The sequence below is a fragment of the Ranitomeya imitator genome, chromosome 1 (assembly GCF_032444005.1).
Source record: "Ranitomeya imitator isolate aRanImi1 chromosome 1, aRanImi1.pri, whole genome shotgun sequence".
In the NCBI taxonomy this organism is placed as follows: domain Eukaryota; kingdom Metazoa; phylum Chordata; class Amphibia; order Anura; family Dendrobatidae; genus Ranitomeya; species Ranitomeya imitator.
Window position 1 is genome coordinate 574,256,677 of NC_091282.1, and position 27,708 is coordinate 574,284,384.

Sequence of the window (27,708 nt, forward strand, 5' to 3'; positions counted from 1 at the left end):
TTTAGAGCAGGAAGATAAGATCTGCCTACAGTCCCGCACTGGAGCATGGCATATCATTAGCTGCAAACTTCTAACACTGATTACACAAGACCCACAGACGGAATTCTTCACCCCAGGTATAATTTTAATCATTGTAACAGCGCCAACCTGATAATGCCTGTAGTTCACTGAGCACAAACCTGCTGACATCGTCACTTTTTAAGGAATGTTCCAGATATAGTTCCAGAGAACCATTAGGGTGTGTTTCCGCGGTCAGTATAAGCAGCGCTTTGGACACAGCTCCGTCCAAACTGCTACTGGCTTTTGAACACGGGTTATTCCCCATGTGTTTATTGAACCATGCGGACTCACCGCGTTCTATACATAGGACAGTGATATTTATCTTGTGGAGACTGAGGGTCTCCGCAAGATAAATAGACATGCTGCGGTCTGGAAAGACGCGCCGCCTGTCCAGTTACGCAGGGAATCCGGAGGTGTCCCTGCACGCATAGTGGAGATGGGATTTCATAAAATCCTCTCCACTATGCTGTAACATCTGGCCACTGCGGATTGGACGCTGCAGCTGTACGCAGGGTCCAATATGCAGAATTTACTGACCATGGAAACATACCCTAAGTCTCTTGGGCAGCCGCCAGCGAGAAGGTCTAAATGGTGGGAAAGGAAAGTTCAACTTTGGAGTTAAGAGTCTCAAAATAAGGGAATTTTAAGCTTTTGCCCAGAGTTACATCAAGTGAAATGATATCAACTAGATAAGGATGGACTTTAATATTTCTTCATAAGATACATACTAATATGTCTCCTTTTTCTCTCCTTATTGCTTTGACCTCTATTCCTTTCATTAGGAGATTGTCAACTTTAATTGTAGGAAACTGGTTGCATCTATGCCATTGTTTGCCAATGCTGACCCCTGCTTTGTCACTGCAATGCTCACCAAGCTGAAATTTGAGGTTTTTCAACCTACTGACTACATAATTCGGGAGGGAACCATTGGCAAGAAGATGTACTTTATCCAACATGGTGTGGTTAGCGTGCTTACTAAAGGCAACAAAGAGGTCAAACTCTCCGATGGCTCATACTTTGGAGGTAAGAGAAAGGGCATTAGTTTTAAACTTGAATTTCCACTTGAATTATTAGTGTTGTTCTGTACTTAAAATCTTATCTTGTTGTGAGTGACAATGCCATGTCGGCAGGAGAGTATGAAGAAGGTCAGGGTTGTCACCCACATTCTGCATCTGCTACTGCTTGGTCTGCTGATTAGCAAACAGGGCAGCTAAGGAATTATACATTAGTGAGTCAAACACGCTAATGACTAATTACAATGTGTTACTCTTAAAGGAGTTTTCATTTAATTCAGGCCTTACTTTAAGTTTTACTGCTGCTTATTGCATTGAAAACATTTACTGATCCCATTTGTGTCTTGCCAAATAGTTGCCTCTTTACAGCAAATTCCAGAAACTGGAACACTGAACAAATTCTAACCTTTTCTTACCGTTTTATAGTGTACTAGATGGCAGCCCGATTCTAAAGAATCGGGAGTCTAGAATCCATATATACTTTATTTATTCAAATGTAAGAATAATACAATTAATAAATAATAGTAAGAAAGAACAAAAATAATAGGCAGTATATGGAGAAAACACCAAACAAAAGTTCAAAATTGGTGTGAAAATGTCACTGAACCACTTCACAACTAAATATATATAGTTTTGGTAAATGGTATTATCATTTTTTTGACGAAATTCGGCAGGAGCTTGAAGAGCAACGTCACTGGGCCCGCCTCCACGCAGTAGAAACTTGCTGTGAGGTAAAAATTCAAAAATCACACCAAAATGGCGGGCGGAGTGTGTCACAGTACGGCACGTTTCTGATTGATTGGTTGCCGCCTGCTGCGAGCGACCAGACACTGGACACTGTTGACGTCACTTATCTCCGGACATTAGCTCCGGACAGGAAGTTGGCACAAATTGCAGGAAGTAGTATTCTAGGCAATTATATATTAGATAAAGCTGTTGTTCATCCAGATTTAGTAATTTTCAGCTCCTGTATGGCAGTTGGATCACCCTTCAACAGATAAACCATATTGACTGAGCAAAATTACTTAAAGACACAGAGAACTTTTTTTTCTTTCTAGATATGTATCTATGTACCCTGCAAGTTTCTCACTACTGGCTGATTTCTTTACTGCTTCTATTATTTTCAAGATTGGCTTTTTGTAACATGTCTGCATGTAAAGATGCACGTTCAGGGCACAATGGGCATTTTCCTTGAAGCATGCTATATCTCTGCCTCCATTTTTTCAATCCTCTAGCCTGTATGCCTGTGTCTTCTTCTACCTAGTTGTGAAAACTGAGATTTCTTTGAAAAACAATGCAGCTTCATGGAGATATACATCATGCTGTGTGTGAATAACATTATCCTGCACTTTAGGTAGGTTAGTAAAGCCTTACATGTGACTACAGGAACAGGCAACACACAGGATTTTATTTCTAGTCTGTGTCCATGGAGCAATAGTCAAAATCTGTTACCAATACACTGTGGAGTTGTTCAGTTGTACAAGAGTTCTGTCTAACTAGGTCTATCGTTTCAGAAATTTGCTTGCTGACACGAGGAAGGCGCACAGCTAGCGTCAGAGCAGATACATACTGCCGTTTATACTCTCTCTCTGTGGATCATTTCAATGAAGTGCTGGAAGAATATCCCATGATGAGGCGTGCATTTGAGACCGTTGCCATAGACAGACTGGACAGAATAGGTACGACTACATTAAACATCTTATTTATTAACAAAAATCCTTCTTTCCTTTTGGCCTCATTCACACAGCAGTGGACGCTGCAGTACATAGGGCAATGAGCAATGATGTTGATATTTCACCCTCCGTGACAGCTTGTGGTCCTCTGGACACTGAGCATTGTGAAAGTCCAAGAAAACCTTAAGTTTATAGTTGTATTAACAGTTAGATCCAGAAATTGTCACATTTTTGATATTTTTCATAAATATATTTACCACTATCTTGACGTACAATATGTCACCAAAAAAACAAGAAAACAGAATGACTGGAATCTGTTGAAGCGTTACAGAGTTATTACCACATAAATTGACTCTGGTCAGATTTTAAACATTTGGCTTGGTCATGAAGGACAAAATTTGCTCCAACACTAAGGGGTTAATGGTTTGCACATTGTGGTGAACCTTCTGTATTTGGTCTCTTAAAGTATTTTCTTTATGGTAGACGTAGATACCGAAATACCTACTTCATGGAGAGTGTTCTTCACGTGAGTAGATGTTGTGAAGGGATTTGTCTTCACTTTGGAAAGGATTCTGCGATCATCCACTAATGTGTGTATTGTATTGTGCCTCATGGTTTGTGTGCTGAGCCTGCCGACTTATGTCTAGGCTCCTGGGTTGTGTATTGAGCCTCATGTCTTGTTTATTGGGTCTCATGGCACGGGTATTGAGACAAATCACTGGCCTAATGGCTTGTGTATTGAACCTCAAGGCTGACATCAGGTCTCATGTCTGATAGTTGACCTGCCACTTGAAGTCTGGCCTTATGTGTCATAGTTGACACATATGCCTCCTCAGGTCTCGTGTTTAGCTTGCCTGAAGGTTTTAATGCTTCTTCATAGTTATGGAAGAACAGGTCATGTTAGGCCTAGGATTTTCCTCAGCTGTCTGCCTCACGGTGAGCCTTAATGGGGCCTACGGTTGAGTATGACTTTCAGTAGTATGTACAGTGTGGGCGCTATGGCTTTTGCCTGGTTAGCCAGCTGACGTAGAGCTTCTAGATATATGTTTTCACCAAGGTCTCAAAACTTTATTACCCTTTTACTAGCAGTATTGCTCATATTGGTAAGGATGGCTTCTAGACAATGCCCTCGGTCTGTGGTGACTATTAAATACAGTCCACGGGGTAGCTGGTGAATCCAACATTCTAGTCAATCCATCTTAAGACGGGGAATTAACGGGGAAATTAAGTATTTGGGGGATTTAAGTCCCATAAACTGGTAGATTCAACTAAGTGGTGAATTGGTTAAATATCCAGTCTGTGCGCTCTTGGAATGATGAGACCGCAACTCTGCAATAAACCTATGGGAGGAATCGATGGATGAGTTAAAATAAAATGTCCCCTTACATGTGAGACTCTTGTGCGAAAGAGAAGCATCTTTGCTAGTTAAGGCTAATGTCATTGCACTGAGGTAAGACCGTTCTAATTATTACTCAAGCACAGGATGATATGTGCTTAAGATAAGTGTTTAACAGGACAGGATGCTAATACCTGAACTTAAGACCATCTGAGATTTCACCAATACCATTTGAGGTCTGTATCTCTTTCTGACTTAGTTGCTTCCTCGGGGAAGAAAGGGAAGGAGAAAAAAAAGTGATGGTTATCATTTGGTTTCCTTTGCATTTGAACTATTTTCAACTAATAATCTTCATAATTGAATTGTATTTTTAGCATCCATTTAAGTTGCAGAATTGATGCCATTATAGAGGATAGGATAAATTCTATCATCCCTGTATGAATAGTGTATCCTGGCTCTTCTTTATATAGAACAGCTCAGATATGTGATTTGCCTGTTCTAATTGTATCAGCTCTTAGTACTTGGCTAGGACAGATATCCAGAAATTCCCCACGTAAATCGCAAACAAGAAGTGACCGTTTGGCCTAAATACATTTCTTGGGGGGGGGGGGGGGGGGGAGAAACTTAGGATGTAAAGTTAAGGGATAGAACAAAGTACTATATATTTCTGCTGGTTTCTGGAACCCGTTTGGCATTTTGGGATGCCCAGTCTGCACTTGATAACATAGAGTTGGGTAGATTTTTAACAATTATGTGATCATTGACACTATAAGGCTTTCTTACAGCCCAGATCTTGGACTTAAGGGGGCCCTCAATGGAAAATGTCAATAATATTAGGGCAGAAACCCTACTCAAAGCCATGATAAGGTTACCAGGTTCTTTGAATCACCTAATTTCTGCTCTGTCTTAGTACCAGTTCCTTTATACTTCTGTTTTTGAATAGGTGATTTAATAAGAACAGAATATGAAATCAAATCTGAGTAAGCTAACCAGCCATACATATAAGTGAAGTCTCTAAATGTAGCCCTTTTCTGAAAATAAAAAAGAGGAAAAAGTTGTAAACAGGAAAAGTATTCCTTTTTTTTACTCTTGTTTGGTGCTTTTTTGTTTTAGATATCATTCAATCTTCCTTCTAGAAGCACTATTCTTTGAACTTGGATATTCTGGGGATCTTTCTTCAGGTGTAAGATCCTATAGGGGTGCCCCCTCCCTATTACAGGATCTTTTGGTTATCGTCTCTCATGTGTGCTGTCTTGGGTGAGGGGACAAATGATAAATACTTACCAGTAATTTGATTTTCCTGAAACCCATGACAACATCCTAATTCTCCCTCCCTCTTGCTTGTGGTTGGTGGTTCTCAATCTTCTCTTTTCGCAATGAAGAATGGGCTTGAGTGAATGTATATTTATAATAACAAAAATAATTATTAAGTGGGTGACCCTTACTTTACTCCTTGGAAACCACACTAAGGCCGGTTTCACACGTCAGTGTCTCCGGTACGTGTAGTGTCAGTTTTCTCACGTATTGGAGACACTGACATACGTAGACCCATTCAAATGAATGGGTCTCTGCACACGTCGGTGTGTTTTCACGGACCCTGTGTCCGTGTGCAAAACACTTAGACATGTCCGTTTTTTACCGGCAGCACATACCGCAATACATCCAGCATACGTGCACACAGAGAACAGTGTACATGGCTAATGCGGCCGCTCCCGGCTGTTAACGACTGGGGAATTAATGAAATGCAGGGAGCGGAGCTTCGATGACTAGGGTTCCGTTACCAAAGCTGCGACCCCTGGCGGCATGAACTCGCATGAACTCTTGAGCGTGGGAAAATATTCAGAAACTTTCCCACGCTCAAGAGTAAATTTGAGTTCATGCCGCTAGGGGGCGCAGCTTCGGTGACGGCACCGCTAGTCACTGAAGCTCCGCTCCCTGCATTTCATTCATTCCTCAGTCATTTACAGCATTATATACACCGCATTAGCAGCGCTGCCGGTTGTAAAATGTAAATACCCCCCGATATGAATTACTGCGTGGGACTTACCTGTACAGCGGACAAGAATGGGATATTGTTCCTTTTTTATTTTGGAATTTTTTACAGGAGAACGATATGGATAGGTGTCTTATTGATATCTCTCCATTACTAAGCCGGCTTAATGTCAACTTACAATAGCAAGGTGACATTAACCCCTTATTATCCCATATGCCAATTCTACAAGGCAGTGGGAAGAATCGGGCAAAGCTCCAGAATTGGCACATCTAATAGATGCGCCTTCCCTGGGCAGCTTTGGGCTGCTTTTTTAAGGCTTGGGGGGCCCATATCCATGGCCTGGAGAATAGCAGCCCGCACCTGTGAGTTTTGCCGGGTTGGTTGGAAAATATAGGGGGGACCCCACGTCAGGTTTTCTTTTATTCATTGTCCCCTGCTCGCGCTGCTGCAGCACCACACGCAGGGGACAGAGCTTGCTGTAGCGCTGCTTCACGCCGGCTGTCAGAATTGTCCTGATACGGCTGCCACACGTGTGCCACACGGATGTACCATGTGAACACACGGACACGGATATCTCTGGTACCGGTTTTTCTGGTACCGGAAATATCTTAACGTGTGAATCCGCCCTAAAGGAGGAAATGGAAGCTGCCTTTTTATTTTGTGCTCTGGGCTTTCTGTCCAGCAATAGGGGCGGATTCAACTCATGTGTGCTGTCATGGGTTTGTGGAAAATGAAATTACTGCAAAGTAATTATTTTTACTTTTGTTTGACAAAAATGTAGCTTTAGGCCCCAATTTTTTTACTTTCACAAGGAAAAAATAGACACCAACTTTTTTTGTGCATTTTCTCCTATGCTGATAACTCATAGGTGGGGAAAAACTACTGATTGGGCACACTGCAGGGCTCAGAAGGGAAGCAGCACCATTTGATTATTTATTTTTTTTACACAAAAATGGCTAGAATCATTGGTGGATACCATGTCATGTTTGCAGAGCCCCTTATGTGCCTAAACAGTGGAAAGCTGCCCCCCAAGTGACCCCATTTTGGAAACTACACCCTTGACGGATTTTATCCAAGGGTATAGTGAGGATTTTTAACCCAAAGGTTCTTCACAGAATTTGACATTAGGTTGTCATATCAAATATATCGCCATTAGTGTTGTGCGCACTTGAGTTTGCATCGGGTGCTCTGGTATGCACAGGGTAGCGCAGGTGCTTGAGCAACCCCAATGCAAACTTGAATAGCAAGCACTTACTCTCAACACTAGTCATCATACCGTCATCACTTTTTTTTTTTAACACTTGAAAAAACCCTCAGCCTAACAGCAAAGAATGAAAAAAATAAAAATTCTAAAAAAAAAAAAAAAAAAAAATGTAATCTGACTGGGGGATGACACAAAGGGGGTGGGGGGTACTGGGCATGCACCTGACATTTTTTTTTTCAGGAAGAGGAGGTAGAGGACCCAGGGGACGGCAGATGTACCAGGGGGTGAATTAGGGGCCTAATTTCTCTCTCCTCTGACTTGTATATAATGTCAGAAGAGAGAGCAATGTTTTTAACATCTGTCACACTTTTTTTTATTTTAAAGTGATTGCCGTTATTCATTGAATAATGGGGATCACGTGATCGGGAATCAGAAAAAAACCGCCTTGATAGTGTTCTCCAGGGTCTCCGCTACCCTGGTAGCTGAAACACCAGAGATTTGCCAATGCTGGGGGCGCTATAACCTTATTCCTGATTGCAGTTTTAAAACGTTTTCCGTGTTAAGGCATATTGGTGGTCATTAAGGGTTTAATCAGCCTTAAAAATAGGCCAGATTAGACTTTATGAAAAAAAAAACCATCTAAACAAAGCCAGTCTAGCTTCGGCCATTGATCCAAAGCACCACGTCCTCTGTAAAACATGGTGGATGCAGTGTGATGGCACTGGGTCACTAGTGTTTGGTGATTTATGTGACAGAAGACAGTAGCAGTCAGATGAATTCTGAAGTGTACAAGGCTATATGTTCTGCCAAATGTGACAAGATTGATTGGACGGCGCTTCACAATATAGATGGATAATGACCCAAAATCAACTAACAATATTTTTTAACAAGGAAAAATGCAAAGTACTACATCTGGGCAATAAAAATGAAAAAAAAGCATATACAGAATGGGAGGAATAAGGCTAAGCAATAGCACATGTGAAAAATACTTGGCTATACTAATAGATTATAAACTGAACTTTTGTCAACAGTGTGATGCAGAAGCAAAAAAGGCAAATGCAATTCTGGGATGTATTAACAGAAGCAAACAGTCTAGGTCACACAAAGTCATTATTGCCCTTTGCCCTCTACTCCTCTTTGGTCAGAGCTCATCTGGAAAACGATGTCCAGTTTTGGGCACCACATTTTAAAAAAGACATCAACAAACTGGAGCAAGTTCAGAGAAGAGTGACCAGAATGGTGACCGGTCAGCAAACCATGTCCTATGAGGAACGGTTACAGGATCTGGGATTGTTTAGCTTGCAGAAAAGAAGACGGAGATTAAATTATTCTCATTTGCACAAGGAAAGACTAGAAGCAATGGGATGAATCTGAATGGGAGGAGACACAGTTTACATATTAGAAAAAACTTTTTAACAGGGTGATCAATGAGTGGAACAGGCTGCCATGAGAGGTGGCGAGTTCTTCCCTGGAAGTTTTCAAACAGAGGCTGGACAGACATACTGTATGTCTGGGATGAGTTAGTGAATCCTGCTTTGAGCAGGGGGTTGGCCCAGATAACCCAGGAGGTCCCTTCCAACTTCATACTGCGAAAGCAAATTAGGATTTTTTTAAAACCCTTTCACGACATGCGCCGTACTATTACTGCGCATGTCGTGTCTCCCCCTTTGATGTGGGCTCCGGCAGAGAGCCCACATCAAAGTCGCGACATGTCAGATGTTTTGTACAGATGACATGTGCGCGCAATAGCGGCGGGTTAAATCGCGATTCATCCGCTGCTATTAACCTGTTAAATGCCGCTGTCAAATGCAGACAGCGGCATTTAACCGGCGCTTCCGGCCGGAAATTACCTAATCGCCGACCCCGTCACATGATTGGGGGTCGGCGATGCATCAGGATGGTAACTTGAGGTCCTTGAGACCTCTATGGTAACTGATGCAGGCCTGCTGTGAGCGCCCCCTTGTGGTCGGCGCTCACAGCACACCTGCATTTCTGCTACATAGCAGCGAACATCAGATCGCTATGTAGCAGAGCCGATCGAGTGCTGCCAGCTTCTAGCCTCCTATGGAGGCTATTGAAGCATGGCAAAAGTAAAAAAAATGTTTTTAAAAATATGAAAAAAATAAAAAAAATGAGTTTAAATCGCCCCCCTTTCGCCCCATCCAAAATAAAACAATAAAAAAAATCAAATCTACACATATTTGGTATCGCCGCGTTCAGAATCGCCCGATCTATCAATAAAAAAAAAGCATTAACCTGATCGCTAAACAGCATAGCGAGAAAAAAATTCGAAACGCCAGAATTACGTTTTTTTTTTGTCGCCGTGACATTGCATTAAAATGCAATAACGGGTGATCAAAAGAGCGTATCTGCACAAGTTTGGTATCATTAAAAACGTCAGCTCGGCACGCAAAAAATAAGCCCTCACACGACCCCAGATCATGAAAAATGGAGAAGCTACGGGTATCAGAAAATGGCACTTTTTTTTTTAGCAAAGTTTTGAATTTTTTTTTCACCACTTAGTTAAAAAATAACCTAGTCATGTTAGGTGTCTATGAACTCGTACTGACCTGGAGAATCACAATATCAGGTCAGTTTTAGCATTTAGTGAACCTAGCAAAAAAAGCCAAAACAAAAAACAAGTGTGGGATTGCACTTTTTTTTGCAATTTCACCACACTTGGAATTTTTTTCCCATTTTCTAGTACAAGACATGGTAAAGCGAATGATGACGTTCAAAAGTACAACTCGTCCCGCAAAAAATAAGCCCTCACATGGCCAAATTGATGGAAAAATAATAAAGTTATGGCTCTGGGAAGGAGGGGAGCGAAAAACGAAAACACAAAAACGAAAAAGGGCCGCGGCATGAAGGGGTTAAGGAAAGTAAATGGAGTATTCTGCAATGGCCAAGTCAGTCACCAGTACTCAACGCCATTGAGCAACAGTTCACGTGCTTAACCCCTTAGTAACTGAGCCAATTTTGACCTTAATGACCAAGGACACTTTGTGGTTATAGCTCTGGAACGCTTTAACAGATCCCACTGATTCTGGGATTGTTTTTTCATGACTTATTTTACTTCCTGACAGTGGTAACATTTCTTCTATATGACTTGCATTTGTCAAGTTTTTCACCAAATTTCCGATATTTTCACAAAGTAAAATAACATTTCCCACATGACTACTTTACATCAGAAAAAGTTTGGAACATAAATTTTTTTGTTACAAAGTTATAATGGTTTAAAGTCAACCAGTGATTTCTCATTTTTACATTTACAAAAAACATTTTCTTAGGGACCTCATCACATTTAAAGTGACTTTGGGGGGCATATATGACAGAAAATACCTGAAAGTGACAATTCTAAAAACTGAACCCCTCAAGGTGCTCAAAAACACATTCAAGAAGTTTATTAACCCATCAGGTGCTTCACAGGAGCTAAAGCAACGTGGAAGGAAAAAATGAACATTTAAAATGTAAATTTAAAATGGTAACAAAAATGTTACCGTATTTTCTGGCGTATAAGACGACTTTTTAACCCCTGAAAAATCTTCTTAAAAGTCGAGGGTCGTCTTGTACGCCGGGTGGGGGGGGGGGGGGGAGTGGCCCCGATGACGAAGGGAGGGGGCGTCTCACAGGAAAGTGTGAGTGGAGTATCCCCCTATTACCTCATTGTAGCAGCGTGGGGTCTCTGTGCTGGGGAGTGGCGGCTGCTCCTTTTTGTGCCGCATGGACGCTGTGCTGTGGGGCGGCGGCGTATCTTCGTGCAGCGTGGGCTCTGTGCTGTGGGGCGGCGTATCTTAGTGCAGAGTCGGGACTCCTCTGGCATTTCCTCAAAGCCCGGAGGCACCGACAGCTCAATTGCTGCGATGCGGTGGCCTTCGGAAAAATGGCCGCTGGGGGGCGATGCATGCTCAGATTCAGATCTCGTCCCAAGATCTCGGTAGATGAGATATTCATGCCTAGGGGGGGCTCTGGACTTAAGTTGATACATCCACCATATCTCTCTTTTGGCTATTTTTCTTTTTATATCTACCCCTTGAAATGGAGCTTTAACCCCTTCAATACCGCTGACATCCCCATTGTGTTTATGGATGAAATGTTTGGTTGCAGCAGAGCTCTTATGGGTGATTTTATTTAGTGCCTTCTTATTCTGACCTTCAGGGGACCTCCTGTGCACCCCACATATTGCTGGTCACAGGTGGTGCAATTAATCAGATACACAACATTGGAGGTGTTGCAGTTAATGTAGTGGTTAATTTTGTACATCTTTTTGGTGACAGATGAGTGGAATTCCTTACTGTTCACCATGTATTTACAGCAGGTGCAGATATTGTGCCCACACTTGTATGTGCCTTTTGTACTGAGCCAGTTTTCCTTCTCTTTTAACCTTTTCTCCTCACTAACAAAGAGGCTGGGGGATAAGATGTCGTTCAGACTAGGGGCTTTTTAGCGATATAACGCACTGGTTTGGACAGGATTTGGTTCAGCTTTTTATCCTGGCTCAACATAGGGATTCTTTTTCTGATGATATCAGTAATTTCTTTAAACTGAGGGTTGTTTTTTTGTTGTTTTGCTGCTATAATACTAGAAAAAGGCTTTTTTTTTATGTTTTTTTGTCGCTATATTCTGAGCGCTGCAACTTTTTTATTTTTTGGCAAGCAGAGCTGTATGAGGGCAATTCAGTCCGTTTTTATTTTATTTTTTTTTGTGCCGTTCACAGTGTGGTAAAAGTGATAAGACCGATTTGTTTGCTGGGTCGATACGATTACAACGATACCAGATTTATATATTTTTTTAGGATCTGCTATTTCTACACACTAAAAACAAATATTTTCAAAACTTTTGCCAAATTTCTGTTTTATTGACAAATAAATACAAGTCGTATAGAACAAATGTTACCACTAACATGAAGTACAATATGTCCTAAAAAAAAAACAATCTCAAAATCAGTGGGATCCGTTGAAGCGTTCCAGAGTTATTGCTTCATAAAGGGACAGTGGTCAAAATTGTAAAAATTTGGCCTGGTCGTTAAGGGGTTAATTAAGCCTGAAGGTTTACACTTCACTTGCATCTCAGTTGTTTAATTTTTAATGAAACATAGTGGCACTGAGATCCCAAATCATGGACCTAATTGTACATCACACCTCCGCAATGTATCTTGTATAGCCTAGAAAAGGATACAAATCTGATCTGTAACATATGCCCATTGTTTGTGGGGGGTTTTGGTGCAAACATTTCCCAGTATTTATAAATGTCGTAATGCTTAGGATACCCCTGAGAATGTTTTTTTTTGTTTGTTTTGTTTTTTACTTCAGGGAGGCCCTACAAAAAAAAACCCAAAGTAGTATAGAGACCGCTAAAAAAAAAGTATAGAATATAAATCGCCACAAACTTATCTCATGAATTTACTTAGATCGGTTTACCTTCATTGTTTGTTTTGCTTTACATCTAAACTATGCCCACGTTGTGCCGCACTGGGAAAATGTTATTTATGCTTTGTCCTTTGATTTAAAAAAAAAAAAAAAAAAAAATCAAGAGAAGATTTTAAAATTGTGAAACCCTAAAAAAACAAACCCTATATTTCCCTCTGTTTTTCTTACTCTACACCGAGCCCTACCACTGCAAGCTCTGCTGGCCGAGCATCCACACCCCTGACAGTGTCAGTAGGTTACAATTTGACCTTCCCCCATGGAAAGTGTATTATTTTACTGAACGTTAATTAACACATGTATGCCTGGTGCAAACTTATATCTAAACTACAACAAGAAAATGAGTAATATTAGGGCAGACTAAATGGACCATGGGGCATATTTTCTGCCAGTAGTCTTAAGGTACCGTCACACTAAGCGACGCTGCAGCGATACCGACAACGATGTCGATCGCTGCAGCGTCGCTGTTTGGTCGCTGGAGAGCTGTCACACAGACAGCTCTCCAGCGACCAACGATCCCGAGGTCCCCGGTAACCAGGGTAAACATCGGGTAACTAAGCGCAGGGCCGCGCTTAGTAACCCGATGTTTACCCTGGTTACCAGCGTAAAAGTAAAAAAAAACAAACACTACATACTTACCTACCGCTGTCTGTCCCCGGTGCTGTGCTTCTCTGCACTCCTCTGCACTGACTGTGAGCACAGCGGCCGGAAAGCAGAGCGGTGACGTCACCGCTCTGCTTTCCGGCTGACCGACTCTCACAGCCAGTGCAGGAGGAGTGCAGAGAAGCACAGCGCCGGGGACAGACAGCGGTAGGTAAGTATGTAGTGTTTGTTTTTTTTTACTTTTACGCTGGTAACCAGGGTAAACATCGGGTTACTAAGCGCGGCCCTGCACTTAGTTACCCGATGTTTACCCTGGTTACCAGTGAAGACGTCGCTGGATCGGTGTCACACACGCCGATCCAGCGATGTCAGCGGGAGATCCAGCGACGAAATAAAGTTCTGGACTTTCTTCAGCGACCAACGATCTCCCAGCAGGGGCCTGATCGTTGGTCGCTGTCACACAACGATTTCCTTAACGATATCGTTGCTACGTCACAAAAAGCAACGTTAACGATATTGTTAAGTGTGACGGTACCTTAAGTTTCTGTGAATGGTTTCTAATTGAACCAGTATCTAGAAGAGAGAACTCACCAAGATTTATAGGGGCAGAACAATCGCAGTCGCAGAGGTGACAGGGTTTATGCGGCCGCACATCCAGTTGAAGTGTATTATGGTGCACAGATCCATCTGATCTGTGCACACTACACAACAATACAATCCTCTGGCCAATTAGAGGCCAGCAGCTGAATGTCAGCATGCATGTGACTTAGGGCGCATGGCAGTTCCCGGTACATCATGTGATCCCGTCGCTTGCACGCTGAAGTCAACTTCCGGCTTCAGAAGAGCATGCTGCACGGCGGTAAAGTGAGTAGAATGTTTTTTTCTATGTATTAAAGAATATTGGCAGAATGGGGGGGACAATTACCAGGATAAGGGACATATTACCAGGATGGAGCCCAGGATAAGGTAAGTATTACATGGATGGGGCCCAGGATAAGGGACATATTACCAGGATGAAGCCCAGGATAAGGGACATATTACTAGGATGGGGCACAGGATAAGGGACATATTACCATGATGGGGCTCAGGATAAGCGACTTATCGTGATATACTGAGCCCTAAGGGACATATTACCAGGATGGAGCCCAGGATAAGGGACATTACTAGGATGGGGCACAGGATAAGGGACATATTACCAGGATGGAGCCCAGGATAAGGGACATATTATTAGGATGGGGCACAGGATAAGGGACATATTACCTGGATGGAGCCCAGGATAAGGTAAGTATTACCAGGATGAAGCCCAGGATAAGGGACATATTACCAGGATGGGGCACAGGATAAGGGACATATTACCATGATGGGACTCAGGATAAGCGACTTATCGTGATATACTGAGCCCTAAGGGACATATTACCAGGATGGAGCCCAGGATAAGGGACATTACTAGGATGCGGCACAGGATAAGGGACATATTACCAGGATGGAGCCCAGGATAAGGGACATATTATTAGGATGGGGCACAGGATAAGGGACATATTACCTGGATGGAGCCCAGGATAAGGTAAGTATTACCTGGATGGAGCCCAGGATAAGGGACATATTACTAGGATGGGGCCCAGGATGAGGGACATATTACCAGGATGGAGCCCAGGATAAGCGACATATCAGGATATCCTGGGCCCTAAGGGACATATTACCAGGATAAAAGGACATATTTCCAGGATGAGGGACATATTACCAGGATAGTGCCCAGGATAAGGCATATATTACTAGGATGGGGCACAGGATAAGGGACATATTGCAAGGATGGAGCCCAGTATAAGGCACATATTACCAGGATTGAGCCCAGGATAAGGCACATATTACCAGGATGGGGCACAGGATGAGAGACATATTAACAGGATAGTGCCCAGGATAAGCGACATATCAGGATATCCTGGGCCCTAAGGGACATATTACCAGGATAAAAGGACATATTTCCAGGATGAGGAACATATTACCAGGTTAGGGCCCAGGATAAGGGACATATTGCCAGGATGAGGCCCAGGATAAGGGACATATTACCAGGTTAGGGCCCAGGATAAGGGACATATTACCAGGGTGAGGCCCAGGGCAAGGGACATATTACCAGGATAGGGCCCAGGGCAAGGGACATATTACCAGGATAGGGCCCAGGGCAAGGGACATATTACCAGGATAGGGCCCAGGATAAGGGACATATTGCCAGGATGAGGCCCAGGATAAGGGACATATTGCCAGGATGAGGCCCAGGATAAGGGACATATTACCAGGATAAAAGGACATATTTCCAGGATGAGGAACATATTACCAGGTTAGGGCCCAGGATAAGGGACATATTGCCAGGATGAGGCCCAGGATAAGGCCCAGGATAAGGGACATATTACCAGGTTAGGGCCCAGGATAAGGGACATATTACCAGGGTGAGGCCCATGGCAAGGGACATATTACCAGGATAGGGCCCAGGGCAAGGGACATATTACCAGGATAGGGCCCAGGATAAGGGACATAGTGCCAGGATGAGGCCCAGGATAAGGGACATATTGCCAGGATGAGGCCCAGGATAAGGGACATATTACCAGGATAAAAGGACATACCCTGTTTCCCCGAAAGTAGGACCCCCCCGAAAGTAAGACAGGGTGGGGGTTTTGGGGGGGGGGTCCTCCAATGTAAGGCCTCCCCCGAATGTAAGGCAGGGTTGGGGGGGCCGCTGTGAAATGTAAGGCCCTTACCTTTGGGCCGCCGCTGTCCCCCATTGGGTCCCCAGGCTCCAGAGGTGTCCTCAGGTGCAGCTGGGCGGGTCCAGCGCTCATGGGGTTAACTCGCCGTGTTAACCCCGCAATCCGCCCAGCTCAACAGCTCATTGGCCGCCCCTGCTCCCCACGTCACCGCCGGCCCCTGGCTCGAGCGCTGATTGGCCAATCAGCTCGAGTGCTGATTGGCCCAGCAGCTCGGGCTGTAATTGGCCGCCCCAGCCCCACGTCACCGCTGTTTCCCTGCTGATTGGCACAGCGTTCCCTGCAGCACAGGCCTGCCGCACCGCAGAGGAAAACGTCCAGCATTTAAAAACCAAGTAGGGAAACATGTACTGAATAGGGTATGGGGCTGTGTGCAGTGGGATACGGCACTGTTATGGGGTATGGGGCTGTGTGCAGTGGGATACGGCACTGTTATGGTATGCAGGCAGAGGGTATACGGCAATTACCGTACAGTACCGTACCGTAGTGTGTTACTGCTACCGTACTTTGATTTGTTGTCTGCTTTCCAGTTGAACGGTGTAACGTTAAGTACTGTACTGAATTTGAAAATTGTCATTTTTTTTTCCGGCTAATGTAAGACCTCCCCCGAAAGTAAGACAGGGTGGGACTTTTTGGGGTAAAATTAATGTAAGACAGGGTCTTACTTTCGGGGAAACACGGTATTTCCAGGATGAGGAACATATTACCAGGTTAGGGCCCAGGATAAGGGACATATTGCCAGGATGAGGCCCAGGATAAGGGACATATTGCCAGGATGAGGCCCAGGATAAGGGACATATTACCAGGTTAGGGCCCAGGATAAGGGACATATTACCAGGGTGAGGCCCAGGGCAAGGGACATATTACCAGGATAGGGCCCAGGGCAAGGGACATATTACCAGGATAGGGCCCAGGATAAGGGACATATTGCCAGGATGAGGCCCAGGATAAGGGACATATTACCAGGATAAAAGGACATATTTCCAGGATGAGGAACATATTACCAGGTTAGGGCCCAGGATAAGGGACATATTGCCAGGATGAGGCCCAGGATAAGGGACATATTACCAGGATGAGGCCCAGGATAAAAGTGAAGACAGATGAAACGAGGAAAAAGCCAGCTCACCAATCCCACAGAGAAGCACGGGACTCCGTCCTTGATGAGACGTGATGAAACACACTTGAAAAGAAAAAAAGAGGTTCCAGCTTCTCCAGATAAAATCGAAAAAGGCTTTATTGCTATAACATCATTAAAATATGAAAAGCTCCCGAGACATCACCATGACAGTATACACGGCAGGCTACGCGTTTCGACCGACACAGCGATCTTTATCAAAGCTAGTCTACTGAATAGTGAAATTGTATAAAAAGACCTGAGGACCAATGACATGACAGAAAGAAATCACATGAACGGAGAGGTCCTATTGATAGATAAAATAACATACAAAACTCTTAACAATTCACACAAAATAAAATAAAAATGAAAAATAAATGAAATACAAACAATAATTAAATAAATATCACACATGAATAAATAAGTCAATAATGAAACATTAATTCATTCCTCTTGTTGAGACCGTCAGGAAATCTCGTACCCAGATTGAAAATCCAATATGCCTCACGTGTTAATAGTGTTCTGTGCAGATCCCCACCACGTAGCGGCTTCTTGATTTTTTCTAAGCCTGTAACCCTCAAAGAACTGATATCACGAGAATGGTAATCTATAAAATGTTTCGCTGCAGAGGAAATATTGCGGTTAATATTACCAATATGTAGGATATCATGCAAATGTTCGAAAATACGATTCTTCAATTTCCTAATTGTGCATCCAACATATGATTTGTTGCACTCAATACAATCTAATTTATAAATGACATATCGCGTATTGCAATTAATGAAATCCTGAATTGTAAATGTATTAACATTATTGCAGTCTTTGAAAATGTTAGTTGTAACCATTCTCTTACATGTTGAACAATTAGTGACGTTACATTTGTAACTACCTTTACATTTAAGCCAAGTATCTGGTCGTCTATGTGAAACAAATGTATTAGGTGATAAAATATTGCCTAATGTGGGTGCCCTCCTAGCAACAATATTGCACCCACCTTGTAACACTTGGCTGAGAATGGGATCCTCATACAAAATAGGTAAAGCTTTGGAAATGATATGTTTGATTGTGTTAAATTGGTAGCTGTATTGCAGCTTTGATAAAGACCGCTGTGTCGGTCGAAACGCGTAGCCTGCCGTGTATACTGTCATGGTGATGTCTCGGGAGCTTTTCATATTTTAATGATGTTATAGCAATAAAGCCTTTTTCGATTTTATCTGGAGAAGCTGGAACCTCTTTTTTTTCTTCCCAGGATAAAAGGACATATTACCAGGATGAGGCCCAGGATAAGAAGCATATTTTGGAAAAACATTGCTACTTTTGTCACATTTAAATTAATGAACTGAGTGCTCAGTTGTAGTTCCTGGTAAAAACACAGACAAGGCTGTGTCTGGGAAAAGCAGACCTTTTTTCTACTCCCGGATGACCCCTAAACTGAAATGGATAGAAAAGAATAGCAGGAGTATACTACTAATATAATAAATGCTTTCTTTAATAACTAATCAGGTCTGATATAAAGAAATGGAAGCTGAAAAGTGATTGGTTGCTACTGGCAACAAGGGAAGATTTTCTGTTAGCAACTAGCGTAAGTCCAAATGGGGACCTACTATAGAAACGGCACACTATACCCTTGCTGCAGACCAGCACACAAGGCACATGCACATGATATGATACATTCTGTCCACGTGCTGATATGTCAGAATATTTTGACAATGTTGCATTGATAGCTAGTTAAAAGTTAAAATGGTTGTTAAGCAACTTTCTTTTGAAAACAACTTAGAATATTGTACAAAAGTAGTAGGTACTAGTACCTTACAAATCTCATTTCAGTCCCACTTCAATAGGTTTTTTGGGCTTTCCTTTTTATGGAAAATGTATCCAAAAATCATGGACAACCAACATTTTTTCACATACACTACCGTTCAAAAGTTTAGGGTCACTTAGAAATTTCCTTATTTTTGAAAGAAAAGCACAGTTATTTCCAATGAAGCTAACATTAAATGATTCAGAAATACACTCTATACATTGTTAATGTGGTAAATGACTATTCTAGCTGCAATAGGTTTGTAATGCAATATCATCTTAGGTACAAGTGAAACTTGACATGCTATTCTTGTTCTTAGAAATGAAGGCTATTCCATGCCAAAAATTGCCAAGAAACAGAAAATTTCCTACAACGGTGTGTACTACTCCCTTCAGAGGAGAGCACAAAAAGGCTCTAACCAGAGTAGAAAAAGAAGTGGGAGGCCCCGCTGCACAACTGAGCAACACGTACATTAGAGTCTGTAGTTTGAGAAATCAATGCCTCACAGGTAGTGATGAGCGAATATACTCGTTACTCGAGATCTCCCGAGCACCCTCGGGTGTCCTCAGAGTATTTGTAAGTGCTCAGAGATTTAGTTTTCCTTGCAGCAGTTGAATGATTTACATCTGTTAGCCAGCTTGATTACATGTGGGGATTCCTTAGCAACCAGGCAACCCCCACATGTACTTATGCTGGCTAGTAGCTGTAATTCATTCAGCTGCGGCAATGAAAACTAAATCTCCGAGCACTTACAAATACTTGGAGGACACCCGAGCATTTTTTTTAGGCTGAAAGTGCTCCTCTCGGCTTATACTCGAGTCATTGTCCCAGGGGTCGGAGGGGAAGAGGCAGGGAGTGGCGGCTGTCACATCATACTCACCCTCCACCCTCCCGGTGCGGTCTCTGCACCTCCCTGCTTCTCAGGAGGTTCTGGTGCCTGCAGCTCTTCCTGTGTTCAGCCCCTCCCAACCTCCCATAGGCATGGAGCGCATATTCATTACTTTAATGAGCAGTACCATGTAACCGCTGAACACTGGAACAAGCTGCCGTCACTGAGAAGCAGGGACTTGCAGAGAGACCGCACTAGGATGGGGTGAGTAGGACAAGGGAGTGTGAGCCATGCGATATTTGTCTGTCCCCCTTCCACCGCTGCGCTGTCTTCCGCATCTTCTGTCTGTGACGTTCAGGTCAGAGGGCACGATGACGTGGTTAGTGTGCGCCCTATGCCTGAACAGTCACTGCAGAGAACCGGAAGACACAGCGGCATGCAGCAGTGGAACGGGGACATGTGAATATCGCAAGTGCCGGTGTCCTGAGCCAGTGGCAACACTGGCACCTGACCCTCATAGAGCGCCAGTGTCCCCGCTTGCCTAGGACCCCGTCACTCGGCGCCCAGTGATGAGAGGTATGTCATTTCTTTTTTTTTTTTTTATCGCAGCAGCGTACAGGGCATATTGTGCTATGGAGCATCTTATGGGGCCATCAACCTTTATGGAGGGGCATATTCTATGGAGCATCTTATGGGGCCATCAACTTTTATGGAGCAGCATATAGGGCATATTATGCTATGGAGCATATTATGGTGCCAGTATTAACCTTTGTGTAGCATTACTTGGGGCATATTTTTGTATGGAGTATCTTATGGGCCCATCATGAACTTTATTGAGCATTACATGGGGCATATTTTTCATGGAGCATCTTATGAGGCTCCTGATTCAATATGGATATTCAAAAACATTTAACCTACTGATGTCTCAATCAATTTTACTTTTATTGGTATCTATTTTTATTTTTTAAATTTACCAGTAGCTGCTGCATTTCCCACCCTAGGCTTATACTCGAGTCAATAAGTTTTCCCAGTTTTTTGTGGCAAAATTAAGGGTCTCTGCTTATACTCGGGTTGGCTTATACTCGAGTATATATTATTTTACAACCTTACACCAGTCAGAACATTTTAAACAATTAAAAAAAAAAAAACGTACATGGCCAGACACCACCTTCTAAGGTCTGAGACTTCACGGACCTTAGTCCTTCCACCAAAGCTATATCTTTATGTTGCTTTCTTGCCTATTACAGACCTCCATGGAGAAAAAAAATGATGGATGGCCAATTCTTTCTATAGGCTATCAATATAAGCTTCTGGAGGGGGGGACTATTGCCAACATTGTAGATAAGTTATTTAAAAAGGCCTCTATGATTGTTCATACTTTGAAGACAGTTCCTGTGCTTGGTATTGCACACGTGTTCCCTTGGCTAGAATTAAGCTGTAATACCAGGCACATCGGCTACTAAAGGTACAGAACAGTGCCTGGTAAACGGGAGGGGAAGCAGGACTCTCAGAAGCCGTGCATTCCCTTCAAACAGCCATTTAGTGAGGGTGCCTGAGTTGAACTCACAAAAAATCTGCTCTTGGTGGCCTATCCTGTGAACAGGTAATCAGTTTCAAGGAACTGTGAAACCCTATTAAATCCCTGTTCACTAATGTTAACTCTGCTGTATAGACTGTGACAGAATCAACAAAGATAACAAGTTAGCTGTAAAATACAATAAATGTCAGGCTATTGCAACTTACTGGCCAAAGTAAAATCTGCAATATAAACAACGTATAATAAGAATAATTTCTAAAATATAGAAAATCCTTTGCAACTCTGGAGAAATCCCCCATTTTATTGGTAAATGAGAAAAAGATTTAAATATAACCTTGAAAACAGAAGAGGTCTTAAAACTTCTAAAAGAGATACGTTTTTCCTCCCTATTTTAAATACCAAGAATTAAACTACAAAATAATATCTTGATGGTATAAAACTCCAGCTATTCTTAATAAAATTAATAAAAATAATAATTAATAATTCCTATTCGCCTTACTGCTGGAGATGTAATATATTACCTGGAACATCCTCCCATATATGATATGAATGTGCTAAAATTGTACCCTTCTGGGAAACAATACATCGCCATATAGGAAAAGCTATTAACATATCAAGCCCTTTAACACCCCATCTAGTCCTCAACGTCCATCCTCAATATCAGCATTTTAGTGCTTATACTATAACATCCCAGCTCCTTAATGCGGCTAAAATCTTCATTGGAAGGACATTGGTCCCCCTCTCACAGAATGGATTAACGAATCCAATAGCATACATTCATTTGAATAAACTTGCCTGATTCACGCCAAGACAAACTTCGAGAAAGCTAGCAACAATGGTATGAATACCAAAACAAGATTAAGCTTTGCCGTATCTTTTGGACTGTAAGACTCACCGGACCATAAGACGCACCCCAAATTTTCAGTAGGAAAATGGGGGAAAAAATTAGGGGGTGGGGGTGTCTAGGGGATCGGGAGCGCTGGTGCTGGGGAGTCACAGGGAGTGTTTGTGCGCAAATTTGGCGGTGCGGGGGGCTACGGCGACATTTTGGGAAAGCCCGGAGCCACCACACATTCATTGCTGTGATGCGGTGTTCTTCATGAAATCTCATCTCAGTGCTGCAAGTTTGGCTGTGCAGGGGGCTACGGCGACATTTTGAGAAAGCCCGAAGCCCTCGCACTTCTATTGCCTCAATGTTGTGGCCTCCGGTAAAATGGCCGCCAGAGGCGACGCTTGCGCACATTGCGATCTCGGCAACGAGATCTCAGAGCTGAGATCTCAATCTGTGCATGCGCCGCCTCTGGCGGCCATTTTCCTGGAGGCCAGATTGCCCAGGCGCAGATTGAGATCATGGCAACGAGATCTTGTCCCGAGATCTCGGGAGCCGAGATCTCAATCTGTGCATGCGCTGCCTCCGGCGGCTATTTTCCTGGAGGCCACAGCATCGAGGCAATAAAGTGTGGATCCTCCGGGCTCTCACACAATGTCGCCGGAGCCCCCTGCACCACCGAGTTCTGCTGAATCTGCCACACAAGGCTGGGATGGGAGCAAGATCATCGCCCTGCAGCATCGGACCACTGGAAGAATCGCCAGACTCCTGCTGCAACCACGCTAACTGTAAGTACATTTCAACTATAAAACGCACCCGTTTTCCCCAAAAAAATTTTTGGGAAAAAAGTGTCCGAAAAATAGGGTAATTCTTGGAAATAACCACCAAGTATGTTTGTGCTATATATAACTTTACATATTTTTAGTTTCTCCACTAAAAGGAAAAAAAAAGTTAATGCTCAACAGGACCATCACCGCTACCCTCCCCTCTCATCCCTCTTGCTCTCCTTTGTTTCCCCTAGCCCCTCCCAGTTCCCTAAAAAATGTTTACCCCTTAAAGAAAACGAATGTTGATTTTTCTATGTATCTTTGCGGTTATATTGCTTGTGCCAACATTCTTAAAGAATTAATTTAAAAAAAAAAATGTTCTCTCTTAAGATTCTGTGCGCATAAACTTCCACTGTGCTATTTTCTCCTGGTAAGTCTAAAAGTATAGAAGTTGTACCTAGTGGAAGGCTGGATTTCGAGGCTTTAGCTTCCAGCACACACAAATACCCACAGAGGATCATGGCAGCTTTCTATGGAGCCAATCATTGACTGTTTTTAAAAAATTGTGTCTAATCCAGGCAGCTTTGCCCCATATAAATCCATTTTTGTTAGCTTGCTCTCATTTATATAGTTTTCTATATTGCTTTGTTTTTTTAAAAAAAAGTACAACAGTTCACTTCTTTGTAACAATTTTTTAAGCTCAATTAAAACTAGGGCAGGTAGTGTGGCAATAAAGTAATCCTGGATTCCCGCTGACACCGTAATGGAACGCCTGACATCCGTGCTAACAGAAGAGGTCAATCGAGGATCGTTTCTTCCAGAAAAAAAATGTAGAATGCGGATGTGATGCTAAAGGGATTAGCAAAGAGAGAGTGCCATAGTTGACTGGTGGCTTATTTTCTGCCCAAATGTAAGAGTTCCATTAGTAGATAGCCCTACTATAAATAGTATGCACATCTCCACAGTCCTCCTGCAAGCTATGGCTGGCACATTTAACTAAGCAGTGCAATGTCGGCTGGCATAGTTTATTGTGGCATGGGATTTTACTCTTCTGTTATTGAGTGGTACCTAGCTATTGGACCTGATGAAGAGACACGTCCTTTTCCTTTTTTCATTTTATTTGCTTGGTCTATCATCTTGTCCTTTGTTTGATGCCCCCCAAAAATGTTTCAGGTTAACCTATAACATTGTGTGTATAGTGTTGCCGAATGCATTGGCCCTACGCGACCTGCAGGAATTAACCACTGATGAGTAAGAGTATGAGAGACTGGGAAGTGAGTGTTTTGAGAGTGAAAGGCAGCGTGAAATGGTAAATTGGGTTTTTATATCTGTACAGAATCCTCATAAAATGTTCACTGTAATTGAACACATTTGTCTTTCCTCACAGGGAAGAAGAATTCCATATTAATGCACAAGGTTCAGCATGACTTGAACTCGGGTGTTTTTAACAACCAGGAAAATGAAATTATCCAAGAGATTGTGAAATATGATCGTGAGATGGTGCATCAGGCTGAGCTCAACCAGCTGAGTGGAGGGATGTATGCCACATGTAATCCTCCTTCTCCACAGCCCCAAGTCCCATCTGCTATTGCTACCTTACAGCAAGCCGTGGCTATGAGTTTTTGTCCCCCAATGGCTAGCCCATTAGTGGGATCTCCCCGCATCATGAGACGGCTCCAATATGCCCAAGGAGGGCCTGGAGCCTTTTCTGTATCCCCAGCTCTTTTCCAACCACCGCTGCAGCTTTTACAGCATCATCCACCTCCCCACCAAGGTCCACGTCGACAGTCCGCAGTCATGCCCAGTCCTCCAAACCAATCACCAAGAGTGTCTCAGAACTTTGCCTACCCAGCCAAACAAACAGGCTCCCAACAATCTCTCACGCATTCTGTCTCTCCACAACGGCTCTCGGTACACAAGAGCACACACTCTCTTCAATCTGCTACACTAACACGTGAGTCTCGTCCTCTTTCTGCTTCACAGCCCTCACTGCCTCAGGGAGCATCACAGCTCCGCAGTCCACCAGCTCCCGCTCAAGTAACTGGCAGCCTAACCTCCCCTGCAGCCAAAGGTGGCTTGGGGCTTCAAACAGGCCCAAGAGTGCCTGCTCCTGCAAGACTTGCCCTCTCCCACCAATTGTCCTCATCTGGTACAGTTGGTGGGGTCTCGGACTCTGCAGTGATATCATCGTTAGGAGGAAGGAAGGATTCTGTGGTTAGTGCCCCTGACACCGATCCTGTAAGAGGGAGGCTGTCTGCAAACTTGTGACACTTCATCTGTTTTGGGTGGTACTTGATGGTACATAACATGCACTTGTAGTTGGTCACTCCTTGACTTTTGCTAAATTACTAATATTTTCACTGCTTCAAAAAGAAACATTCAGCAGTGGAGGTATTAACAACCAAGTTGTCAGGGGAATTAGTAGGTAACTAAGAAAATGCCACCTCTGACAGCAGTCTACCACAGAACTCCTGAGCTGTTTACAAGAGTAGGAAAGTGTGGCACTGTTCCATGTCAGAGATCTGCATGAAGTGGAACAGTGCGTAAATCTTTAACTAAATGGGACCGAGGCAGCCGGCCTGCCTGTCATGAGGGAAAAGGCCTTTGGTTAACAAATATTTGCAAGTCAAAAACTATGGTGGTTGTCTGCTTGATAGATCCTCAGTCGGACAACAAAAACGTAAAAGCTACAAGTTTGTTGCTAGTTAAGCCCAAAACATACTAAGCCAATATTTCTGTGCAAGCTGCAGGCAGTTTGTGCCAGCTATAGTCCTCCTGGACTACCTTAATCCAGTGACAGTGTCACATATGGATATCGTGTGAAGCACCTATATTTATATGATCATACATAAGCAATTTTATTTATAATCATTTTTATGTAAAGGGGAGATCCATTTATGTGATATCACAGGTATGAACGCTGCCTTCTCCCATAAATGAGTCAAACCACCAAAATATATCTATTAGGACCAGTTACAGGAAATCCTAGAGAAAAACACAACTAATAACATTATGCAGAGCAGAAATTCTGGAGGTGGCTGGTGTGGTAATAGGTGTACCCTTACAGCAATAATGCAGCCACTACCTACAGCTGAATGCCAACCATACTGGCTAACCCCTTCTAATGGGTAACCAAGTATGACTAATGAGGCTGTGAAAAAACTTGTTTTAATGTAACAAAATGAAAATATAAAAAACACATTAAACTAAAGAAAGCAAACCCTGGTAGCCAGTAATGACACGCATGCTCTGTAATTGAAGCTGCTAGTTTACAACCTACTCCTGGTTTATGTGTGAAGCAGCCCTTCACATCTCCTAGGCACTCCATTGACCATGGATCTGCCAGATCCCTTGCACCAAAGGACCTCTTTGTTCATCAACTATGTTAAGCTTTTTTTATTTTTTTCTCCTTCTTCCATTGTTTTTATATCTCACTGCGGTTTGTCCATTTCATGGATTGTATTTTAGAAAGCCATATTATGTATATCACAGCTGTATATTAAGACATATATACCTGTATAATCTGTACACTATACGTCCTGTTATAAAACAAGAAAGGGGCTGAGTGTCTATCTTCTAGCTGTAGAGTTGTAAAAGCTACACGTCGAGACTTTTCACATGTCGTGAGGGACGAATGCTGTGGCAAAGCACACTTAGGACTTCTTCACATCTTATGATTTATCTGTGGTATGGTGCCTGGGGATGAAATGTAATATTTTCTCCATTGCCGACGTAGATTAACATGGACAATAGTTCTGTTTAGACAAGAGAAAAGAAGTGAGATTAAACTGCAATAATAGGAAGTTCCTGCAATGGTAACTGCTTAGGGAGCTTGAGCTCCGCAAATGCTGAAGGAGGTCTCGGACAAGATATCCCAATATGTCTGCACCTATACTGCAGGTAAATCACAATGTGGGAACAAGTCCTTACCACTGGAGTGCTGCTTTAAGAAACATCCTAGCAAGGGGCAGTCTCATCCAGACTAATACCGTTACAGTGATTTGATTTCATTGGCAGTAAAAACGCATTCCGCCATCCGTTGGCTTGTGGCTTTAATTGTGACAGAATCCAGCAGGTACTACTACAGCAGCTTGTGTCAGCATCACATAGACCTTCCAACATTCCATTTGTATCGAAAACTAAATAGCTTACCAAAAATTATCTGAGGACATGACTTATGTGTTTGTAATGGGACTGCCCCTGTAGGATTACACATGTAATGCAATTTAAGGAAAAAATCCCAATTCCAAGAAAAATATACATGTTTATATTATTTAAAGAAGTTAGGAGATACCCCTCTACTCCATGGTGGCAGTGCCACCATGTGTGGCTGGCAATGTCATTAATGAATGTATTTTGGAGTTGGGGGTGGTAATATAAGAGTGCAGGGTCTCCTCTATGCAGAAGCTGCACTTTACTAAGCAAATGATTCCAGCTTCTCTGTGTGTGCAATAAACAGATATTTCTGAACCGTGTCTTGTCATTTTGCAGACATCTCCTTGCTGACCAGTAAAACATCAGTTATCTCCAGTGTTCTCATGATATCTGTACAGACCACTCATGTCTAGCTGCTGCACCGAGCGGGCCTTACGCATCATTAATGCGCTGCTGATAGATGAAGGTTACTCAGAGGACACTTGAAGGAACGAATCCTGCAGCGGAGGAGACGCACAGATCAGTGGCTGCACAGTAGGAGGCCGATTGACATGGATATATATTGATTAGTTACTCAGTACCCAACCTTGGGACTGATTAGTTGATGAG

At 42.9% G+C, this 27,708-nt stretch overlaps 1 protein-coding gene across 3 annotated transcripts in view; it reads left to right on the top strand.

Annotated features, from left to right (window-relative positions):
• HCN2 (hyperpolarization activated cyclic nucleotide gated potassium and sodium channel 2) overlaps nt 1–27,414 on the top strand; it is a 192,420-nt gene extending 165,006 nt beyond the window's left edge. For all 3 annotated transcript variants that reach the window (XM_069767831.1, XM_069767832.1, XM_069767833.1), the window contains 3 exons: nt 843–1,083; nt 2,588–2,752; nt 24,332–27,414. In XM_069767831.1, coding sequence (XP_069623932.1) covers nt 843–1,083; nt 2,588–2,752; nt 24,332–25,212 — 1,287 coding nt within the window. In that variant the 3' untranslated portion in view covers nt 25,213–27,414. The remainder of the gene's footprint in view (nt 1–842; nt 1,084–2,587; nt 2,753–24,331) is intronic.
• Nucleotides 27,415–27,708: the final 294 nt, after the last annotated feature.